The following is a 16,386-nucleotide window of genomic DNA, read 5'->3' on the forward strand; positions in this document are numbered from 1 at the left end:
AAAAACCACCAAAAACCAAATGAAAATTGCTGTGGTTTTGGGGGAGAGGTTTGTTTTGTTTTTTTCCCAAAAAATAGTTTTAGCACTTTTTTACTAATAATTGGTAAATGTACTTACCATTTTTTTTTCTTTTTTTGCTAGCTTGCACAGGCATCTTGTTGAGCACTTAAATGCAGAAATAGTGCTGCATACTGTCACAGATGTCACTGTAGCTTTGGAATGGATACGATCAACGTTCTTGTACATTAGAGCCTTAAAAAATCCAGCTCATTATGGTTTGTTTTTTTCTTAATTGATCTGAATTACGACACTAGGATGTCTTGTATCCATATTATTTGTTTCTTTTGTTTTCTTATGGACTATTATTTCATAAGGGGTTGAAAACAAGATGTGTAATATGGCCTGTAACATTTTTAGGAACAACAGTTTCAGTTGCTTTAATATAAGTAAAAGGAGTTTCAGCATGGTATAACATTTAAAATCTTTAATATAAGTAATAGGAGTTTCAGCATGGTATAACATTTAAAAACTGTGAAGACGACATTTACAGCTTCATAATGATCAATTTCTTTTGATCTTAATATATTGGACCATGTATTAATGTAGTATCAAGCCATAAGGTACTTTCCAGCGCTGAATATGTAATCTGCTGCTAAGAAAAAAATGTGTCTAATATTTCATAGTTTTTCTAAAACAAAGTTTCAATAATCTTAATGCTGGTGTCTTCAATTTGTCTTGTCCGGAACAGTCTCTCAGTCCCCAGCCCTGACCATATCTTTGTTCCTGTCCACTTGCTCTACATCCGATTATGAAGTCATTGGGTGCTTGCTGGAGACAATTTTTTTTTAAGGATTTATAGATGGGACTGGAACATAGTACATCTAGTACTAGGGTGTTAAAATTTAGGTGGCTTCCTGTATTCTAAAATATGAAAACTCTACATGTGAAGTTGCTCACTGACATTTCTGCAACTTTTAGGACCCTGATGTTTTACATAGGGGAATATCTGCAGCTTTTGCCTTTGCCCATCTGTTCTAACCGCCAATTATTGATACTTAGATACTTATACTATGTAAGGCTTTTGACTTGTTCCCAGTGTAATAAATATGTAGAAATTTTTCACTTTGGGGTATTTGGCTCCCAAAAATCAGCAAATCAGTTTTGATGGGTAATGATATTGAGGAGGTATCATTGTATTAGATTAAAAAGCCATTTGTCTTTTCATGAAGGTTTTTCATCTGCATTGCATAAAATTGGAATTGAAGCAAAATTACAAGGTAAGTGGCTTTTAAGCTTTTTTCAGTAAAATGTTACATTTTAGGGCAGGTTCATCCACGTTTATTATATATCTCCATTGATTTCAATAGATCATTCACAGAACAAATGTAATTTACTATGTTGTGCTATTGATTTTATTTAATTATTAGTATTTTTGAAACACTATCAGTACATTTTGACTGGTGGAAAAGTTTTTCTTGTATAGAGGAAAAAAATTAAATGCCTTTACCTACCTCATCTCCATATACATTCTCAGAAATAGAACTACACGCAGAGCACTTTAATTTTGATTGCTTGTCATTCTTCCTAATTTTCCTTTGATTGATCTCATTTGCTTTCACTTTCAAGAAAGCCCTTTTCAGAAATTGTCATCTTCCCTTCATCATAAATTTAGCCTTGAAAACAAAGGATGTAAAATGTAAACTTCTTCACCTTCAGAAACAGTTTCAAATTGCATGATTATAGCATGTTAGGCAGCAATAATAAAGAGCAGGTGGAGAGAGAGAACACATTATTTTTTTATGATCGATATTTTTACATTGGTCATTCAAAAATGCATAAATAACGTGAAAAAGAAATTTTAGAGAACTCCAGAGTGAGGCAGATCTTGTCCAGTGATGGACTCAGTGGATTGGAGGATAGGAGCAAATCTTAAATTCTGTGTTTTTGTACAGGTAAGTCACAATACTCATGTTGTATAGGTTTGCTATTCAGACATCTGGACTGGTATGATCTGAGAATTCCACTCTCTGACCATGACATTTTGCATTGGAGATGTACATTCTAGTGTATTGTTTGCTTGTTACCTGAAATTTGGCCCTTATGGATTGAATTATTCATTTTGCTTAGGGTGTCAAGGGAAGACTTGCAGTCTTTCAAAGATCTCTGCATTAAGCATTCCATACAATATCAGTCATATCTCAGGTATATGGATTCAGTAGATCCTCTTAAAAATTATTTTGCTATTGTAATTCCAAATTTAGTTTTAAAATTTGCATATGAATAGCAGATGCATAATACAATACCAAAGAACTAAGAGAATGCAAATACATAATTAAGAAATTGCACTTGCTCTTCAAGTGAGCAGTAATGTGAGAATGAGGCAAACAACTTTACAGATATAAAAAAAAAATTAAAAAATTAGCAGCACCATCTTTTTCCTGTAATACTGTAAAAATGACTGGAAGACTACTTTTAAGAGGCTTTTTTTGCTGAGACTTGAATAAAACCCGATTATTGTGTGGTGTGGGTTTTTTTGTTGGGTTTTTTTGTTTTTTAAATACTGCTTTTTAGTTATTTACAATTCCATCAGAAAACATACAGCTGACTAAATAGTTTGGGTATCAGTACCTCTCATCTTTAAATATGAAAATAGCATACAACTCTTTTTTTTTCTTTTTTTCTTTTTTTTTTAATTTATTTAAAAGTAAGTTTTCTAGTAGATCCAAAATAAGTATATCAATAAAAGACCACTTGCTAAGATTGTAAGTGGAGTTCTGCAAATCTACAAATGCAGTTTTTTCTCTTCAGTGAAAGTCCTCATGGCCATCATAATTCTGTATAATTGTATACTAGACCAATTGGAACTTAAATATCTGGAGGGGGGCCTGGTACATGAAAACATAGACTGATATATGCCCTGAATTTTGTAGAGCTAGTACTTGAACTCCACTTAAACATTTATTAAATTTTACACAGTTGTGTAGAATAATTTGTGATTGATGTTGAGCTCGGTGGATCTATGCCGAGGCTGTTTATTGTGTAAGGGTTTCAAGGACCCATCTCCAGGAATACACTTAGTATATACCGCTTGAAGTCTCCAAATATGGGAGACATCGACTGTGACTTGCAGATAGGAAGAACAGGAGTACTTATCAGTAAGAAAAGTTACCTAGTTCATATGCTCTTTCAGTTGTTTTCTACTTTTTCCTGTCTTTTAGATCAGGACATTTCTGGTTTTGGAATGTATGGAGGGAATGAAGCATGTTGTTACCTAAATAAGCCTTTATGGGAGAAGGCATGGTTTGAAATCACCTCTAGATAGTGCTAGGGTAGAAGGCTTCACTTACAGATGCTTTTTAGGGATGGATTATATTTCCTTGAAGTGCTCTGATCTTAAAAAACAATCTCTTTTTAAAGTTCCTGCAGAAACTAGCTCCTTTTCCCTGCACACATGAAATGTTTTGTAGTAATGTTTATAGTTATAGTTAGTTAGTTTTCATACATTTCACGTGCAATGTGAATGACTTCTGGTTGCTATGGGAACTATCGCTTTGAGTGCTTTCCCAACTTACTTCTAAATTCTGAACATTGTATTAATGTAATTTTTGCCTTTTAATTACCTTGGTTTTGAAAGAGAGAAAACCAAAACTCTTCGGTCATCCTCATGCAGATACCTGACTAAATAAGTTTAGTGAAGTAAATACAAATGCATCTCATACAGTATGAAAATTTATGATGAAGGATTCATAAATACCTGTGGATATTTGAAATTTCAACCATTTAAGTGTTAACACTCTAGCGGCAATCTTTTGTGTAACTGCTGTGGGCTCTCCAGTCTGTCGTGCAGAATTGAATATGGCAGCCTACATTCTGTGCATCTAGTTTATTTTACTTTGCTATTTTTGCTTTACTGAAAAAGAGTTGGGTTGTCCTGTATCAAATATCTTTGAGTGAGCTTTCCCCAGGCAGAAGTTACCCGCCGACTTTAGTAGAAGCAGGATCATATTCTAAAACCTTTACTTGAGTTCAGTGGAATTACTTTGGTATACATTCATTGCAGTTTGATGATGTTTCTGGTTTGTACATAGATAAGTTTTTCTGCATGTACTAAAAATACATATATTTTCAAATTGTCAACAGAACTGTGTTTGAAGAACTTAAATGATTTATCATCTTTTGATTTGATCAGGATGGATGAAGCAAATAATTTCAAACCAACAGGTAACACTTTTTAAAAATAAACTAATTTGCAGAAGTGATGTTGAGTTAGTAGTGAACTACAAAGGGTCACAATTATTGTTGTGACCCATTAATAGGAGTACACAAATGTAGTAGAGAATAGAATCTGAGAGATTGTTTGACTAGAATATATGAGCAGGTTTCTTTAACAAATCGTGGAAGTTCATTCTCTTAATGCTGATCCATGAATAGATCTTCTCTTGTTGTTGCTGGAAATTTCGTTGCAGATTAGGAGAAAATTGTAGGACATTATCACAGGATAATTGAATGTGACACAGTGCAATGAAGGACAGGTTTTATCAATACCTGCTTTTCTCTACAGTCCTCTGCTAGAGGTGGTTGGCTTCTCAGCATCCACAGTTTGCAGTCTGGTATATTAGTGTGAATTCATCTCCGTTGGAGAAAACTGTGACTGGCGCATATTTCTTTCTGCCACTCTATGATGGGGTCAGTAATATCCATCAGACAGCTGGGGGCAATAACATACTGAGTCAGTGGTGGTAAATCTCATGGAGCCCTGTAATAAGAAAATTAATTCAATTTTGTGACTTAAAAAAAATACACTAAAAAAATACTTGGCATTTTTTTTTTAAGGTATATTCTTCTTTTACAGAGACTGGAAGATTGATGGCATGGTATTATATTGCATTTGATACAGTGAAACAATTTTTCACAATTAAGGGAACAGAGACTTTAAATGAATTGGTAATTCAACTTTTTAAAGAAAATTTACATATGTTCAATTGATTTTAAACAAAATTAAAGATAAGAAGCAGAAGTTTTTATTTCTTTTAAAGAGCTCAGGCTTTGTTTATATAAAGTATAAAGTTTTAGAGAATACATCTAAATAAATTCCATATGGAGTATTTTCGAGGCTTTGTACTCTGAGATCTTTCGATTTCCAACTCTTTCTCCCCTCACTAACCTTGCTTATGAAGATATAAAGTTGCTGAAGCTGTTCTGTTTATGTATTAAACATTGTATTGTATTGTAACAAATTGTTTTGTAGCAAAACCGAGATGCAGGCAGAGCGGATTTTACTTTTAAAGGAATGTTACTGTCTTTTTGTTTTAAGTCATTTTCCTCTGTCAGATAACAGGTTGTTATTGCTACTGTTAAGTCACAAAAGACATTTTGTTTTCAAGCAAATACTATGGTAGAACAGATTGGCCATGAAAAAATGGAATGCCTGTTCTCCTATGACTATCTTTGTTACTAAAGTATGAAGAAAGTAAAGTGAAATACATAACAGATAGCAAAAACTATTTATATTTGCCTTGTATGTCATAAAGTGTTAGCAGTGTGGTTGATTTTGGATAATTTCAAGTGGAATAGTAATCTAAAAACTGAAAGAAAAATCCTCCCCTTTTGCTATATAATAGCCTTTATAGGAAGATGAAAGAAAATTGGTCAGTATTAGAAAGAACTGATTGACCATCTCTTCATAGTCGTAGTGTTGAGACAATAACATTTTTTTAAAGCTTTTTTTTTTAAATGTTGGAAGAAGTTGAAAAAATGGCAAAGAAAAACAATAGAAAAGTTACTTTGAATAAAGACAAGGAAAAATTAACTATCAGGTATAAAAAAATAAATACATTGAAAAAGAAAAGTATCTGTTTAGCAATAAATAAATGAATAGCAGAAAATATGTGTATTTTCATGCATAGGTTTCCAATGGAGGGGAAGATAAAAACAAGAGAAATGAAAATAAACTGGTAAATATTATATTGTGGTGTTACTTTTTATTGCAAAGCTATCATTTTATGGCTGTTGAAGTCCCTGCTAAAATTTATATCGTTTTATAGAGGACCAGATCTTGCATTTCATTGTTTCTGGTCTGAATTTTCTTTTGTTTTCCAGTAGAAACTTTTATGTTGTTATACTTTGCTTACAGCGTGGCTTATATACCAAAAACTATTTTTTTTCCAGTCTTATTCAGGCTCAGCTAGGATGCATTCCTATTCAAGACTTTACTTTGACACAAGATACTGGCAGAATATTTAGAAGTGGCGTAAGAGTTACTAGATGTATGGTAAAATTTAATCCTTTTTTGGTACATACAATAATAAGCTAGATTTTATTTGAGTAATACAAGTCAATCTTATTTTCACAGGGTTGTCTGATTTTCTGGCATCATGTAAGAACAACTTTTCTGCTTTATTAAACTCTCTGATTTTAGCAAAGTGTTTCAGGTGCAAACTTTGGGAAAATTCACTTCATGTGTCTAAACAATTGGAAAAAATTGGTAGGTACTAGTCAGAAATTATAAAGCTGTAATCTGATACAGAATCAAAACTCACGATTAGCCTGCTAATTTCTGGGGTGTCTGGTTACATAATTAAATGAATCTCCTAATTACTCATTTGCCACAATTGAGTACCACAGTTGTCAGAATAGTCTGTCATGATAAAAGTAACGGTAATCCATTTAGTAATTTTCTTCAGGCTTTCAAAGTATTTCAGAGTTGTTCTTTTTTCTTAATGTTCATCTCAGTATCTTGGGCATATTCCACATTTGTGTGGTTGCCTATCTCTGACTAGGCTATGCCTTCCTTTCCAAACAGCTGTCACTGTAGGTCCTGTTACTCATATGCATGAAAGCCCTTTAATTTGCATTGACATGGATAGGAATCATGAAATAGAAATAAGTTTACTGTGCATGAGGTTCTTATACACGAGGATCACAAGTTTCTAATAATCTTCTTCCTATCATTGTATTCTGTTACTGGATGAACTTCTGGCTGGAAGTACAGACTTGTCATAATTATTTGAAAAGGAGTTCAGAAATTTTGGAGTCCTCTGTATTACAAAAATGTAGTTATACTTGTTTGAGGTAATAGTATAGCTTCCTGCTTTGATGTCTGGTCTTATCATACCTTCATGCTTTCAGAATTTGCTGCAGTGTTCTCTGTATTTCTTCTTTAAAGACACACCTACTCTGTACAGAAGAGTATAGTACAGAGATCTGAAAATTAGAGAATAGCTAAGCCAGAAGATCCATACGGTACAGTACGTTACAGCCTTGCCAGCTCAGGTGCAGAAGCTGTATTGCTTCGTTCATGTGGATTCAAAGCAAGGGACAGGGCTTGTTAGCTTGTGCGCAGCATGGTACAGCGTGGTGGGAACCCATTTCCACTACTTCTGGATCTGTGCCGATGTGCACACGGTCATCTGAGGAGTCTGCCTCATGTTCAGCACTTCTGGGGGGTTAGGATGAGTGGAATAAACATGGCACTTGCAGTGTAGATAAATGCTTTCCTGTATACGATATTCAATAGCATAAAGTCAGGTTTAGTTTTTTAATAATAGAAGTGCTATATATACACCTCTGTCCTGTTTTCCTTTTTTTTTTTTGGTATTTTTTCCTATGCTGTCATTGCTCTTGCAGCACATGTTACAAAGAATTGCTAACTTTCAAAGTTCCATTTGTTCCACTCACAGGCTTCTTTTGAACTGTTTGCTGACAGTTCACTCTCTATTCCTGAATCAAGTATTGAATTGATGCCTATGTTATGATGTCTGATTCTTGACCTCTGTCATGCTATGGCTGCTAAGCCTATTCTATGTCTTTGTGAAGTTAAGTGAATTGTTTTGAGCTCACAGAAATCTACCGATACCATGTAACGTTTAGAAATCCCTGATTTTTAAACTCTTAGCTCGGTGTGTTATTTTTTGAATCTTAAAAAAGCCTTAGTAATCAGTATTTCCTTTATAAGAGTGACTGTTCTTTAACTGACATTTGGCCTTACTGAGATTGAGGATTCAGTTGAATTCTTACTGCGTTTCTACAACTATCTCAATTTGTTACTCTTGTCCAATAATGATGCTCCCTCTTGTTGCTGTGTGATATGCTTGATTTCTGTTTGCTTGTTTTGACAGAGAGGATAATGATCAGTTGCCATGCAGGATTTTATCACCTTTACTACTTGTTCAGTTTGATTTCCACCTCCATTTTTTTCTTGCTCAGAAATAGATAAAGACAAAAAGTCTTATTTTTATCTCGTATTTTCTTCACTGGTGGAAACCCTTCTGCCATTTTAGGAATTATGACAAAAGAACTAGTCTTCAGCTTCACTTATAAAGAAACAAGGCAACAGCTCTAACTGAAGTAGCTGCAGAAGTAATAAGTGAGAGTTTTCAGACTGTTTGCAAAGGAGAGGGGAGATGGTAGAAGATGCGTTCCCTAAGTCAGACCCAAAAGGTGTTCAAATATACATAAAAGGATGAAAGGTCTTCCGTTTCTCTAACTCATTAAATTCTTGAGTTGAAGTGAGTCTTTTCTTGTAAGATTGCTGTAACGTCTTCGAAGAAGCAACCTAAGACTCTTGAGAGGTTTCCCACTTAATTTTCAGATCTCTTTTACTGTTTCTACAGAATTATGTATGAAGAATCCACATACTCATTCTAAGTATTTGGTACTATCTTTTATCTAAAATTATCGCGGTTATTATAGTAGGCTGTAGTTCCAGGTGAGGGAAATGCCTTTTCATATGCTATATACTCTAAATCTCACTAGAAGTTTGAAAGAACTGGAGATCACAAAGAGGAGTAAGATTGTAAGAATAAGAATTCTCTGCCAGTCTGCTTTTATGGCAGATAAAGCCATGGGAAAATTTTTTGCTAAATCTGCAAAGACTCCTAGAAGATTATAAAAAGTCTTTTTTTTTAGTGAATTTCATTATTAGCTTGCTCAAAAACATGGAGATCCTTGTGGCTTTTAACATAGTTAAATAATTCCTTGGATAGGGAAAACGTTTCTGAGACAAAAGAATGCTGTGTGATGTGCTTTTTTCATCATATATATGCAGAACACGTTTCTTGACTCTTGTAGAAAGTGATGTAAAATCTGTTTTACTCTAGAAAATGTAACTAAAAATTGTCAGTATTGAAATATTGAATGTTTTCATGTTTGATTTGTATTGCATTTCTTTTTCTCTATACTAATGAATAAGTGAAATTAAATAATACTAAAATATTTAATCAACTGAAAAGAAATTTAGTGATTTGCTGGGCAAAAAGCTGGGACAAACATACTATAAAATGATTTCCACTTTGGTTTTACCTGCTGTAATGCAGTTGTTGAAAATAATTTGAGATTAGTGATTGTCATTTAACAGCATAAAACTTAAATTTTTCACAGGTGTATCCCTGTCAAATGCTATGGTAAATGCTGGGCTGACATCATTTAAAAAAATAGAAGGCACAAATGCAAGGGAGCTTGAATTGGTAATTTATTATTTTGTATGCAGATAAATATGATAAGGAAAATACTGAGTATTAATACTGTTACCAGTAAAAGTAGTATGGTTAATATGTATCTGCTATATGATTGTCAGCAAAATTGAGTGTTTTAAGTGGTTTATTCGTTTATACCTAGTGAATTTAAAAAAAAAAAATTGTGGCTACTGCTATTTTTCCTTGAAAATGTGTACGATGTTTTGTTCTAGCAAATTTAATGCGGATGATTTCACTGATTTATCAGGCTGGTTTTGGAAAGCAGTTGCTTCGATATGTAGAATTTAATCATTACGATGGTTTCAAACAAAGGACAATATGCTTTCCCCTTTTAGGAGTGTTAGAAAAAATATGAAAGGGAGTATGGTATGTATTTACAGTTTCCCTTTATGTTAATGAAAAGAATCCTGAATTTCCATTATTGCTAGTTTTAGTTAAAGATAGTCATAGAATAAAATTCTTCTGAATCACCTATAAAGTACTTCTTATTTTAGGGAAGTTAGATTTTACCCCAGGACAAGTTCTTTGGCTCTTGGCTTCTTTTCTGAAGAAACTGTTTTTCCAGAGTTCTGGAAGATATAACGGATTTCTAAAGGAAATTGATCTTACTTTTGGGTTTTTCTGTTTTGGCTTTAGGAATTTGATTTCTCTTTTCTGTCCCTTTTGCAGTTTTCCTGTCACTTGTTTTGTTTTGACTAAAGCTAGGGCAACATAGAAGAGTCATCTCATATAAAACCTGAGTAGTCAGGTTTTGAGGTCATTGGCTAGTTCATTGGCTGTTACCTGAACAGAAGTAGTAGCAACATGAAGAAGTATTGGAATTTTCTTTTGGTTATGTTGCTGTTCTGGGCATCACTGACAGTAAAGAACCAGGAGTGATAAGGGCTTTTGTTGATAGCATAATTACTCTGGTGACTTTGATTCCTTGGATTTACATTTCTGTTGGCATCTCTGATCAGCTGAATGTATCGGAAATGAAATTAAATCTTTGCAGATTTTAAACAGACATCCTCCTTTTGGAAACCAGATAAAAGAATCTGTTTTGCACCTTCCAAAATATGAACTTGCCATTGAACAGGTAAATGCTTTTCTATTTATTTTATGTTTTTATGGTGATACTATTAAATGAAAGAGCAAACACTGACTGAAAGAAATTTTGAGTCTTCACTGATAGAAGATTACACAATATTGTGTCCTCCTGCCACCTTAGCATGTATAATCAAACTCTTAAACATCAAAGGAGCCTTGAAATAGACATTCCCTATAATACATTGGTGCCTCTCTCTCTCTCACATAGCGTTTTATGTTACAGATGCAAACCAGTATATTCCACTTTCTAGCATTATATGTGAGTCTGAGAGGTCTCTTCTATCTTGAATATAAGTAAACACCAGAGACAGAAAAACATCCATATAAAACTTACTGAAGAAGCATTAACTCATGTTTATTTTCTACGTCACACTTAGGAATATAGAGAAACAGTAAATTATTACATTAACCTAGCTGGTACCCTTTCAAAAGAAGGGTGCAATTCCATGTGCAATCAAGAGCTTTGAGGTTCTGGTATGCATCTTGGCTTTAAACAGGTTACATAGCCACTCTGCCCTTCTGAAATGCAAAATTTGAAAAATAGCCTTAAAGTGTCTCGTGAAGTTGGTACAAATGAGGACACCTTTGAAGTTAAAAAGTCAATAAATGTGTGAAATACTATTGTTATAACGATCAGTTCTATATTAGTTTTTCATCTGACATAATACCAGATCAGTCTCTCTAAAGTTATTCTCAGAAGAAAGATTTAACAATTATAAATATCTTATAGAGGAATGTTGGAATGCCAAAATATACCTAGTTTTCTTCTTGCATCTTTCTCTTTGCATTGAACAGAGGAGGATTTTTCAGGGGCTTAATGTAGACTGTCTTTTATTCTCAATACTTAATCAAATTTAGGATATTCAGCTATGGGCAAGTTAGTACTGTATTAATACTGTTTCAGAACAGCAAATAAAAATTGTACCACGAATTGAAATTGCTTGAATTGAGCTTTTGTGCTTGTATCAACAGTTAAGTTTATGGAAGGGCATATATTTTACTTTGCCTGTTTTAGCAGTTATGTCTTTTCTATATCATTTTTTCCTAGCTTCCAAAATACAGTGATACATTGGCTGAAATCTTAGTAGCCATCAAATTAACAAACTATGACCAGCTACAGACAAAGAGGACAGCGACAGACTTTCACTATGTTACATTGGTCATAGGAGATGCTGACAACCAAGTCATTTTTAATCAGAAAATTATGTATGTATGATCAGGTGGTTTTGCCTTGCGTCTTTTAAGGGTGTTTTCTTTTAATCTTTTCTGTGACTTGCAGTTTTTGCAATACTTTCCACTGATGCCAAATGGTACAAAATTATTCTTTATCCTGCAGCATTTTCTAGTCACTCTTGTCATTTAAAATGCTGCACAAGATTCAAAAACCCCCAAAACATGCCGGTGTGCTTGTCAGTACAGAGTATGAGTAAATATCTGTACAACACTGATGTCATATTATGGAAGTCATAATAATTTCCACATAAATATAACACAAGTAAAATACCTATCAAAAAGATACATTCTCAAGTTGTTACTTACTCTTATTGGCTATATTTCTTCAATTATATCATATTGTCAAAATTGTTTTTCACTCAGAGATGGAATTAAATTCTCCAGTTGGCTAAGATATGCTTGGAGCAAATGGGAAGAGAGAAGCAAAATCTTTTCCAACTGCATGACCTTCACATGAGTTCTGGCCAAACTCTGGCACTTTTGGCAGAACTGAAACTGATGTGCAGGATCCTGGCTCTCTTATGGCCATAAATCATGTATTATTGGAAGGTTATTCTTAGGCCACTTATCAAGCAAAATCCAAGAACTAAGACTAAATAAAGATGCTTTCACTTGTTTATAGATGTCCTGGTATAGAGTCTTGTTTTCATTGTCCATGTCTAACAAAACTTTACTGATACATTACAGGGATTCTGTGCTGCTGAAAACTGGAAATTGGACGAAGAAAATTGAAGTGAAAAGAGCTCTTAAATCAGAGGACATTAGTATAAATTTAATTAGTTCTGATTATGGTAGGTTGACGGGTATGCTTTTAATTTAAAAACAACTGCATAAGAATTTTGAATAAATTATTAGAACACTTTATATCAAGCCAAAAATACAATAAAATGAATGATCTGGAAACAAAATTCTATTGCATGTTTTTTACTGGGTTGAGTATTACCTAACAGTCCTAATTACTTATCTGTTTGTTTCATTTACTAGCATATTAATGAACTGGAAACATCAAAACTGATACTAGGTGATAGTATTTTGCTCTGTTGATGCAGATTAGGATTCTCTTTTGCCCTTCACCTTCAAGTTGAATTAACTTTCAGTACGGATAACCTATCAGCTTGATATGTTATTTATGCTGGGAAGAGCTGTCTCTGTGAATGGTTAGGTTTTGCACTTTGATAAAGAAATATTAGATATGGATTCCCCTCCACTTCAGTAGCAAGAAATTTCTACAGTGGAAAATTTTGTGCCTTAATGTGTGTAGATTTAAACACTGTTCCCCTCAGGGTCAATTTCCATACAATTGGAACTATAGCAGCAGATGAGGAGAGACAGTGATGACCTTGAAACAGAACTTTGAAATACAATTTAGAAATAGACTGGCTGTATTAAATTGTCATCGTGCTCCACCTGTAAAGAAGATTGCCGTGTGCTAGATTAACTGAAGTATATTCAGTGCTTCCATTATAAATATTGAATATTGAGACTATTAAAATAATTGGGCCTGGAATAATCTGTATTCCTACAGCTAAACCTGTGGCTCAGGAAAAAGGAGGGTTTTCTAACCAAACAGATGAAGAAAAAATTGTCTTTGTATTACTACTTGGCTATCTGCAAGTTGTACTGAGTTCAGTAAAACTCAACAGTTAATTTCTCTGAAATTGGTAACAGTGAAGTTAGACTAAAAGCAGGTCTTCCTAGTCTCTACTTATTTTAAAGTCTGCTTCTGTTTCAGACATGAAGGAAATCTCTCATTTTTTAAAAGCCTGTCTGGTTTTTCAGCAATATTTGCATAATAAAAGACAAAAATACTGTTTTTATAAATGGTGTCTCTCATAGTCTCATACGAATCTTGGTTTAATTAGAACTAGAATTATTATTAGCATTCAACTTCAAAAGTACTATCAACATACTCATTTTATGCCTTTGTCAATACAGACCTGCTGATGCTCCTGTAACACAGACCGTAGCACGATTTTAAAGTTAAAATTGTATCGGCAGTGCAAAGCCATAGATAAATGTAGTTTTAAAACATTTAAAACAGAAAAATTCTGTTAAAGGGACTAATTTTGTTACTCATCTAGTAACCATGTCTTTAATTCTGAAGATGTTTGGTTTTTTTAATCTCGATCATAAAGAATCCATTCATGTAATAGTGTGCTTTTAATGGTACATTATCTTAACAAATTTCCATGATCTTTTAATAAACACTTATACGTTCTTAAACTCTTTAGAAAACCGAAGGTAATCAGTAGTTTAGAAACAGTTTATAGCAATTCTAAATATTTTTGTCTTTTTTTCAAAGTTGGCCTTGATATACAGCAAGCATATACAGCCTTTTACTTAACACCGAAAACAGTGGGAAGTAAAGCGGTTACAAATCAAAAACTGAAAGCTGAGTCTTCACTTGATATGTATTACGGCTCACCACGAAGTCTGCCAGCAGCAAAAGTAGATACAGGTAAACGGTCAGATCGCATCATCTAGCTAATACCAAAGTCAACAGAAAATTGAATTTTGCTTTCAGTGGAGAGCTAGATCTTTATTTATCCATACTGTTCCTTTCTCAAGTATAATAAAAATACGTTGCTGCTGCTTCCACTTGTCAAGTATTACAGTGCAATTCTTTGATGAATTTTGAAAATAAGAAAAATCCTGGGTGTTTGGTATCTAATATTACTGCTTGAATTTGGGAATGTAGTACTGCCTCTCTTTCAGTAGCATTGATTAATTTCTTTTCAATTACATTGTTGGGGCAGCCCAAAGTTTTGTTGAAGGCAACAAAATTCTAGTGACCCAGATTACTTCTAGCTCGTCTTTTACTGCATGAAGTACTCTCTCAACAATACATATGAAATAAAAAATGAGCATTTCTGTATTATATTTTTCTAGGAGGCAGATCTAAACAAGAGATTACCTACAAGAAATATGGAAACAGAGAATGCAACCATCGCTGTAAAAATAAAGATGTGTGTGGACATGACTGCTGTGAGTTTCATTGAATCTACTATTTCTGTTGCTTTTGGACAAATACAATTTAGAATAGCTTACTTTATACCAATAGCTACGTTAACAGAAGCAAGGTAAGCAAGAGTCAGGCATGAGTTGTTGCTATGATGCAGTCATAAAAGCAGTAATATGTCAATAACACTTTTATAGGCACTACAATGATTAATAATATTTTTCAGAACATCTAGCGTATGATTTAAGAGCAATGTCAAGCTTGTTACACTTTTATATAAATATTGGTGTCTTAAATCTTTTAATTAGTGTGGTAAATCTTTTAGGATCTTTTAATAAAAGATACTAAACTCAGTAGCAAAGTTTCCATTGATCTGGAAAGAATTATGATTTATCCCTTCTAAACTAACCTGAAGATTACTTTAATTCCTTTTCTCAGGTAAAACTGGAGTACCTCCAAATTCTGAGATGAACGGAGATTCAAAGTTTTCTTTGTACCTAGCTGATTTAAGGAGCAGGAACTCAATTTCATCTGTACCCCCAGTAAAACGGTTAAAGGTTCATCTGAATACAGTCAGCCATTGAATAGATTTATTTTAATCTGTTATGTATTTGTATATATTTGTTTGCAGAGAGAATTTTATAACTAAATATGAACGTTCAAGTTTGTCTTTTCTGTGTGGAATGCAAAAATCAAAGTACAAAGGTACCAAAGGTCTGGGAATCTTTGAGAGGTTCTGCTGCTGTTTGGAACGCTTCCAATGATCCACTTCTGTGCATGTACTCTTTGTTTTTACTTTTATGGCATTTGATAGATTGTGGTGGGTGAGGTACAGAGGCATCACTGGAAGGTACTGTACTGTGACTTGGTTTTGGCAAAATATGACCTGAATGAAAACAAATAGTGGTATTTAGCAGAGTAATGCTACTAAGAGATCTTTTTGCATTGCCAGGCAGATCCACTTGTTTGTAAGAAAACCAACCATGTTAGTTTTTAACCTCTGAAAGATTTCATGGCTTACACTTTATCCCTTTGAATGTAGTACTAAACTAGTTCTGTCTGCAGCAAGAATGGCATTTGAGATATTGGAGTGTTTATTTCCTCCTCACAGTTTTGTTCGCTTGTTTGTTTGCAATAGAGAATGTATTAGCCTATAGCTAATACAGATAAGAGTTAGTGATAACCAGTTTGACTTTGTCGGGGTACTTGGATAACTAGAAGCATGTAATTCAAACCTTTTTAACTGATTGTGTTAGATAAGCAGACGTCAGAAAGATTTTATATATGGTCTTTATTGTGCTAACTTGATACAGTATTAATGATGTCATTAAGATTGTTAAAAAACAGTTTTCAATATGTTTATATATTATCTGTTACAATAATCTTTCTTTAGATGCAGATGTTAAATCAAGCTCAGAATGTGGATCTCAAACAATCTGTTTTTACACCTGAATCTTTGTTGCCGGCATTGCCAAGGTACTGATTAATATAAGTAGTAGAAATCTGTCTTATTTTACATAGTATGTTAAGTTGTGACAACTAAAACCTGTTTTCTGAATAAAATTATTTTGCAACTTTATGCAACTGTTTTACTGACATGTCACTGATTTCTTTTTTTTTTTTTTTTTTTTT

The 16,386-nt window shown here is 33.5% G+C and overlaps 1 protein-coding gene across 1 annotated transcript in view; it reads left to right on the top strand.

Moving 5' to 3' along the window:
- The window catches only part of HFM1 (HFM1, ATP dependent DNA helicase homolog), a 42,434-nt gene that overhangs the window by 21,800 nt on the left and 4,248 nt on the right, over positions 1–16,386 (top strand). Inside the window, 16 exon segments of the mRNA XM_019470634.1 lie at positions 142–275; positions 1,230–1,277; positions 4,141–4,221; positions 4,853–4,944; positions 5,764–5,816; positions 5,907–5,954; positions 6,169–6,266; positions 6,353–6,484; positions 9,379–9,464; positions 10,468–10,551; positions 11,611–11,768; positions 12,483–12,586; positions 14,098–14,253; positions 14,685–14,780; positions 15,193–15,311; positions 16,148–16,230. Coding sequence (XP_019326179.1) covers positions 142–275; positions 1,230–1,277; positions 4,141–4,221; positions 4,853–4,944; positions 5,764–5,816; positions 5,907–5,954; positions 6,169–6,266; positions 6,353–6,484; positions 9,379–9,464; positions 10,468–10,551; positions 11,611–11,768; positions 12,483–12,586; positions 14,098–14,253; positions 14,685–14,780; positions 15,193–15,311; positions 16,148–16,230 — 1,572 coding nt within the window.

Source organism: Aptenodytes forsteri, unplaced genomic scaffold (assembly GCF_000699145.1).
Source record: "Aptenodytes forsteri isolate BGI_AS27 unplaced genomic scaffold, ASM69914v1 Scaffold59, whole genome shotgun sequence".
NCBI lineage: Eukaryota > Metazoa > Chordata > Aves > Sphenisciformes > Spheniscidae > Aptenodytes > Aptenodytes forsteri.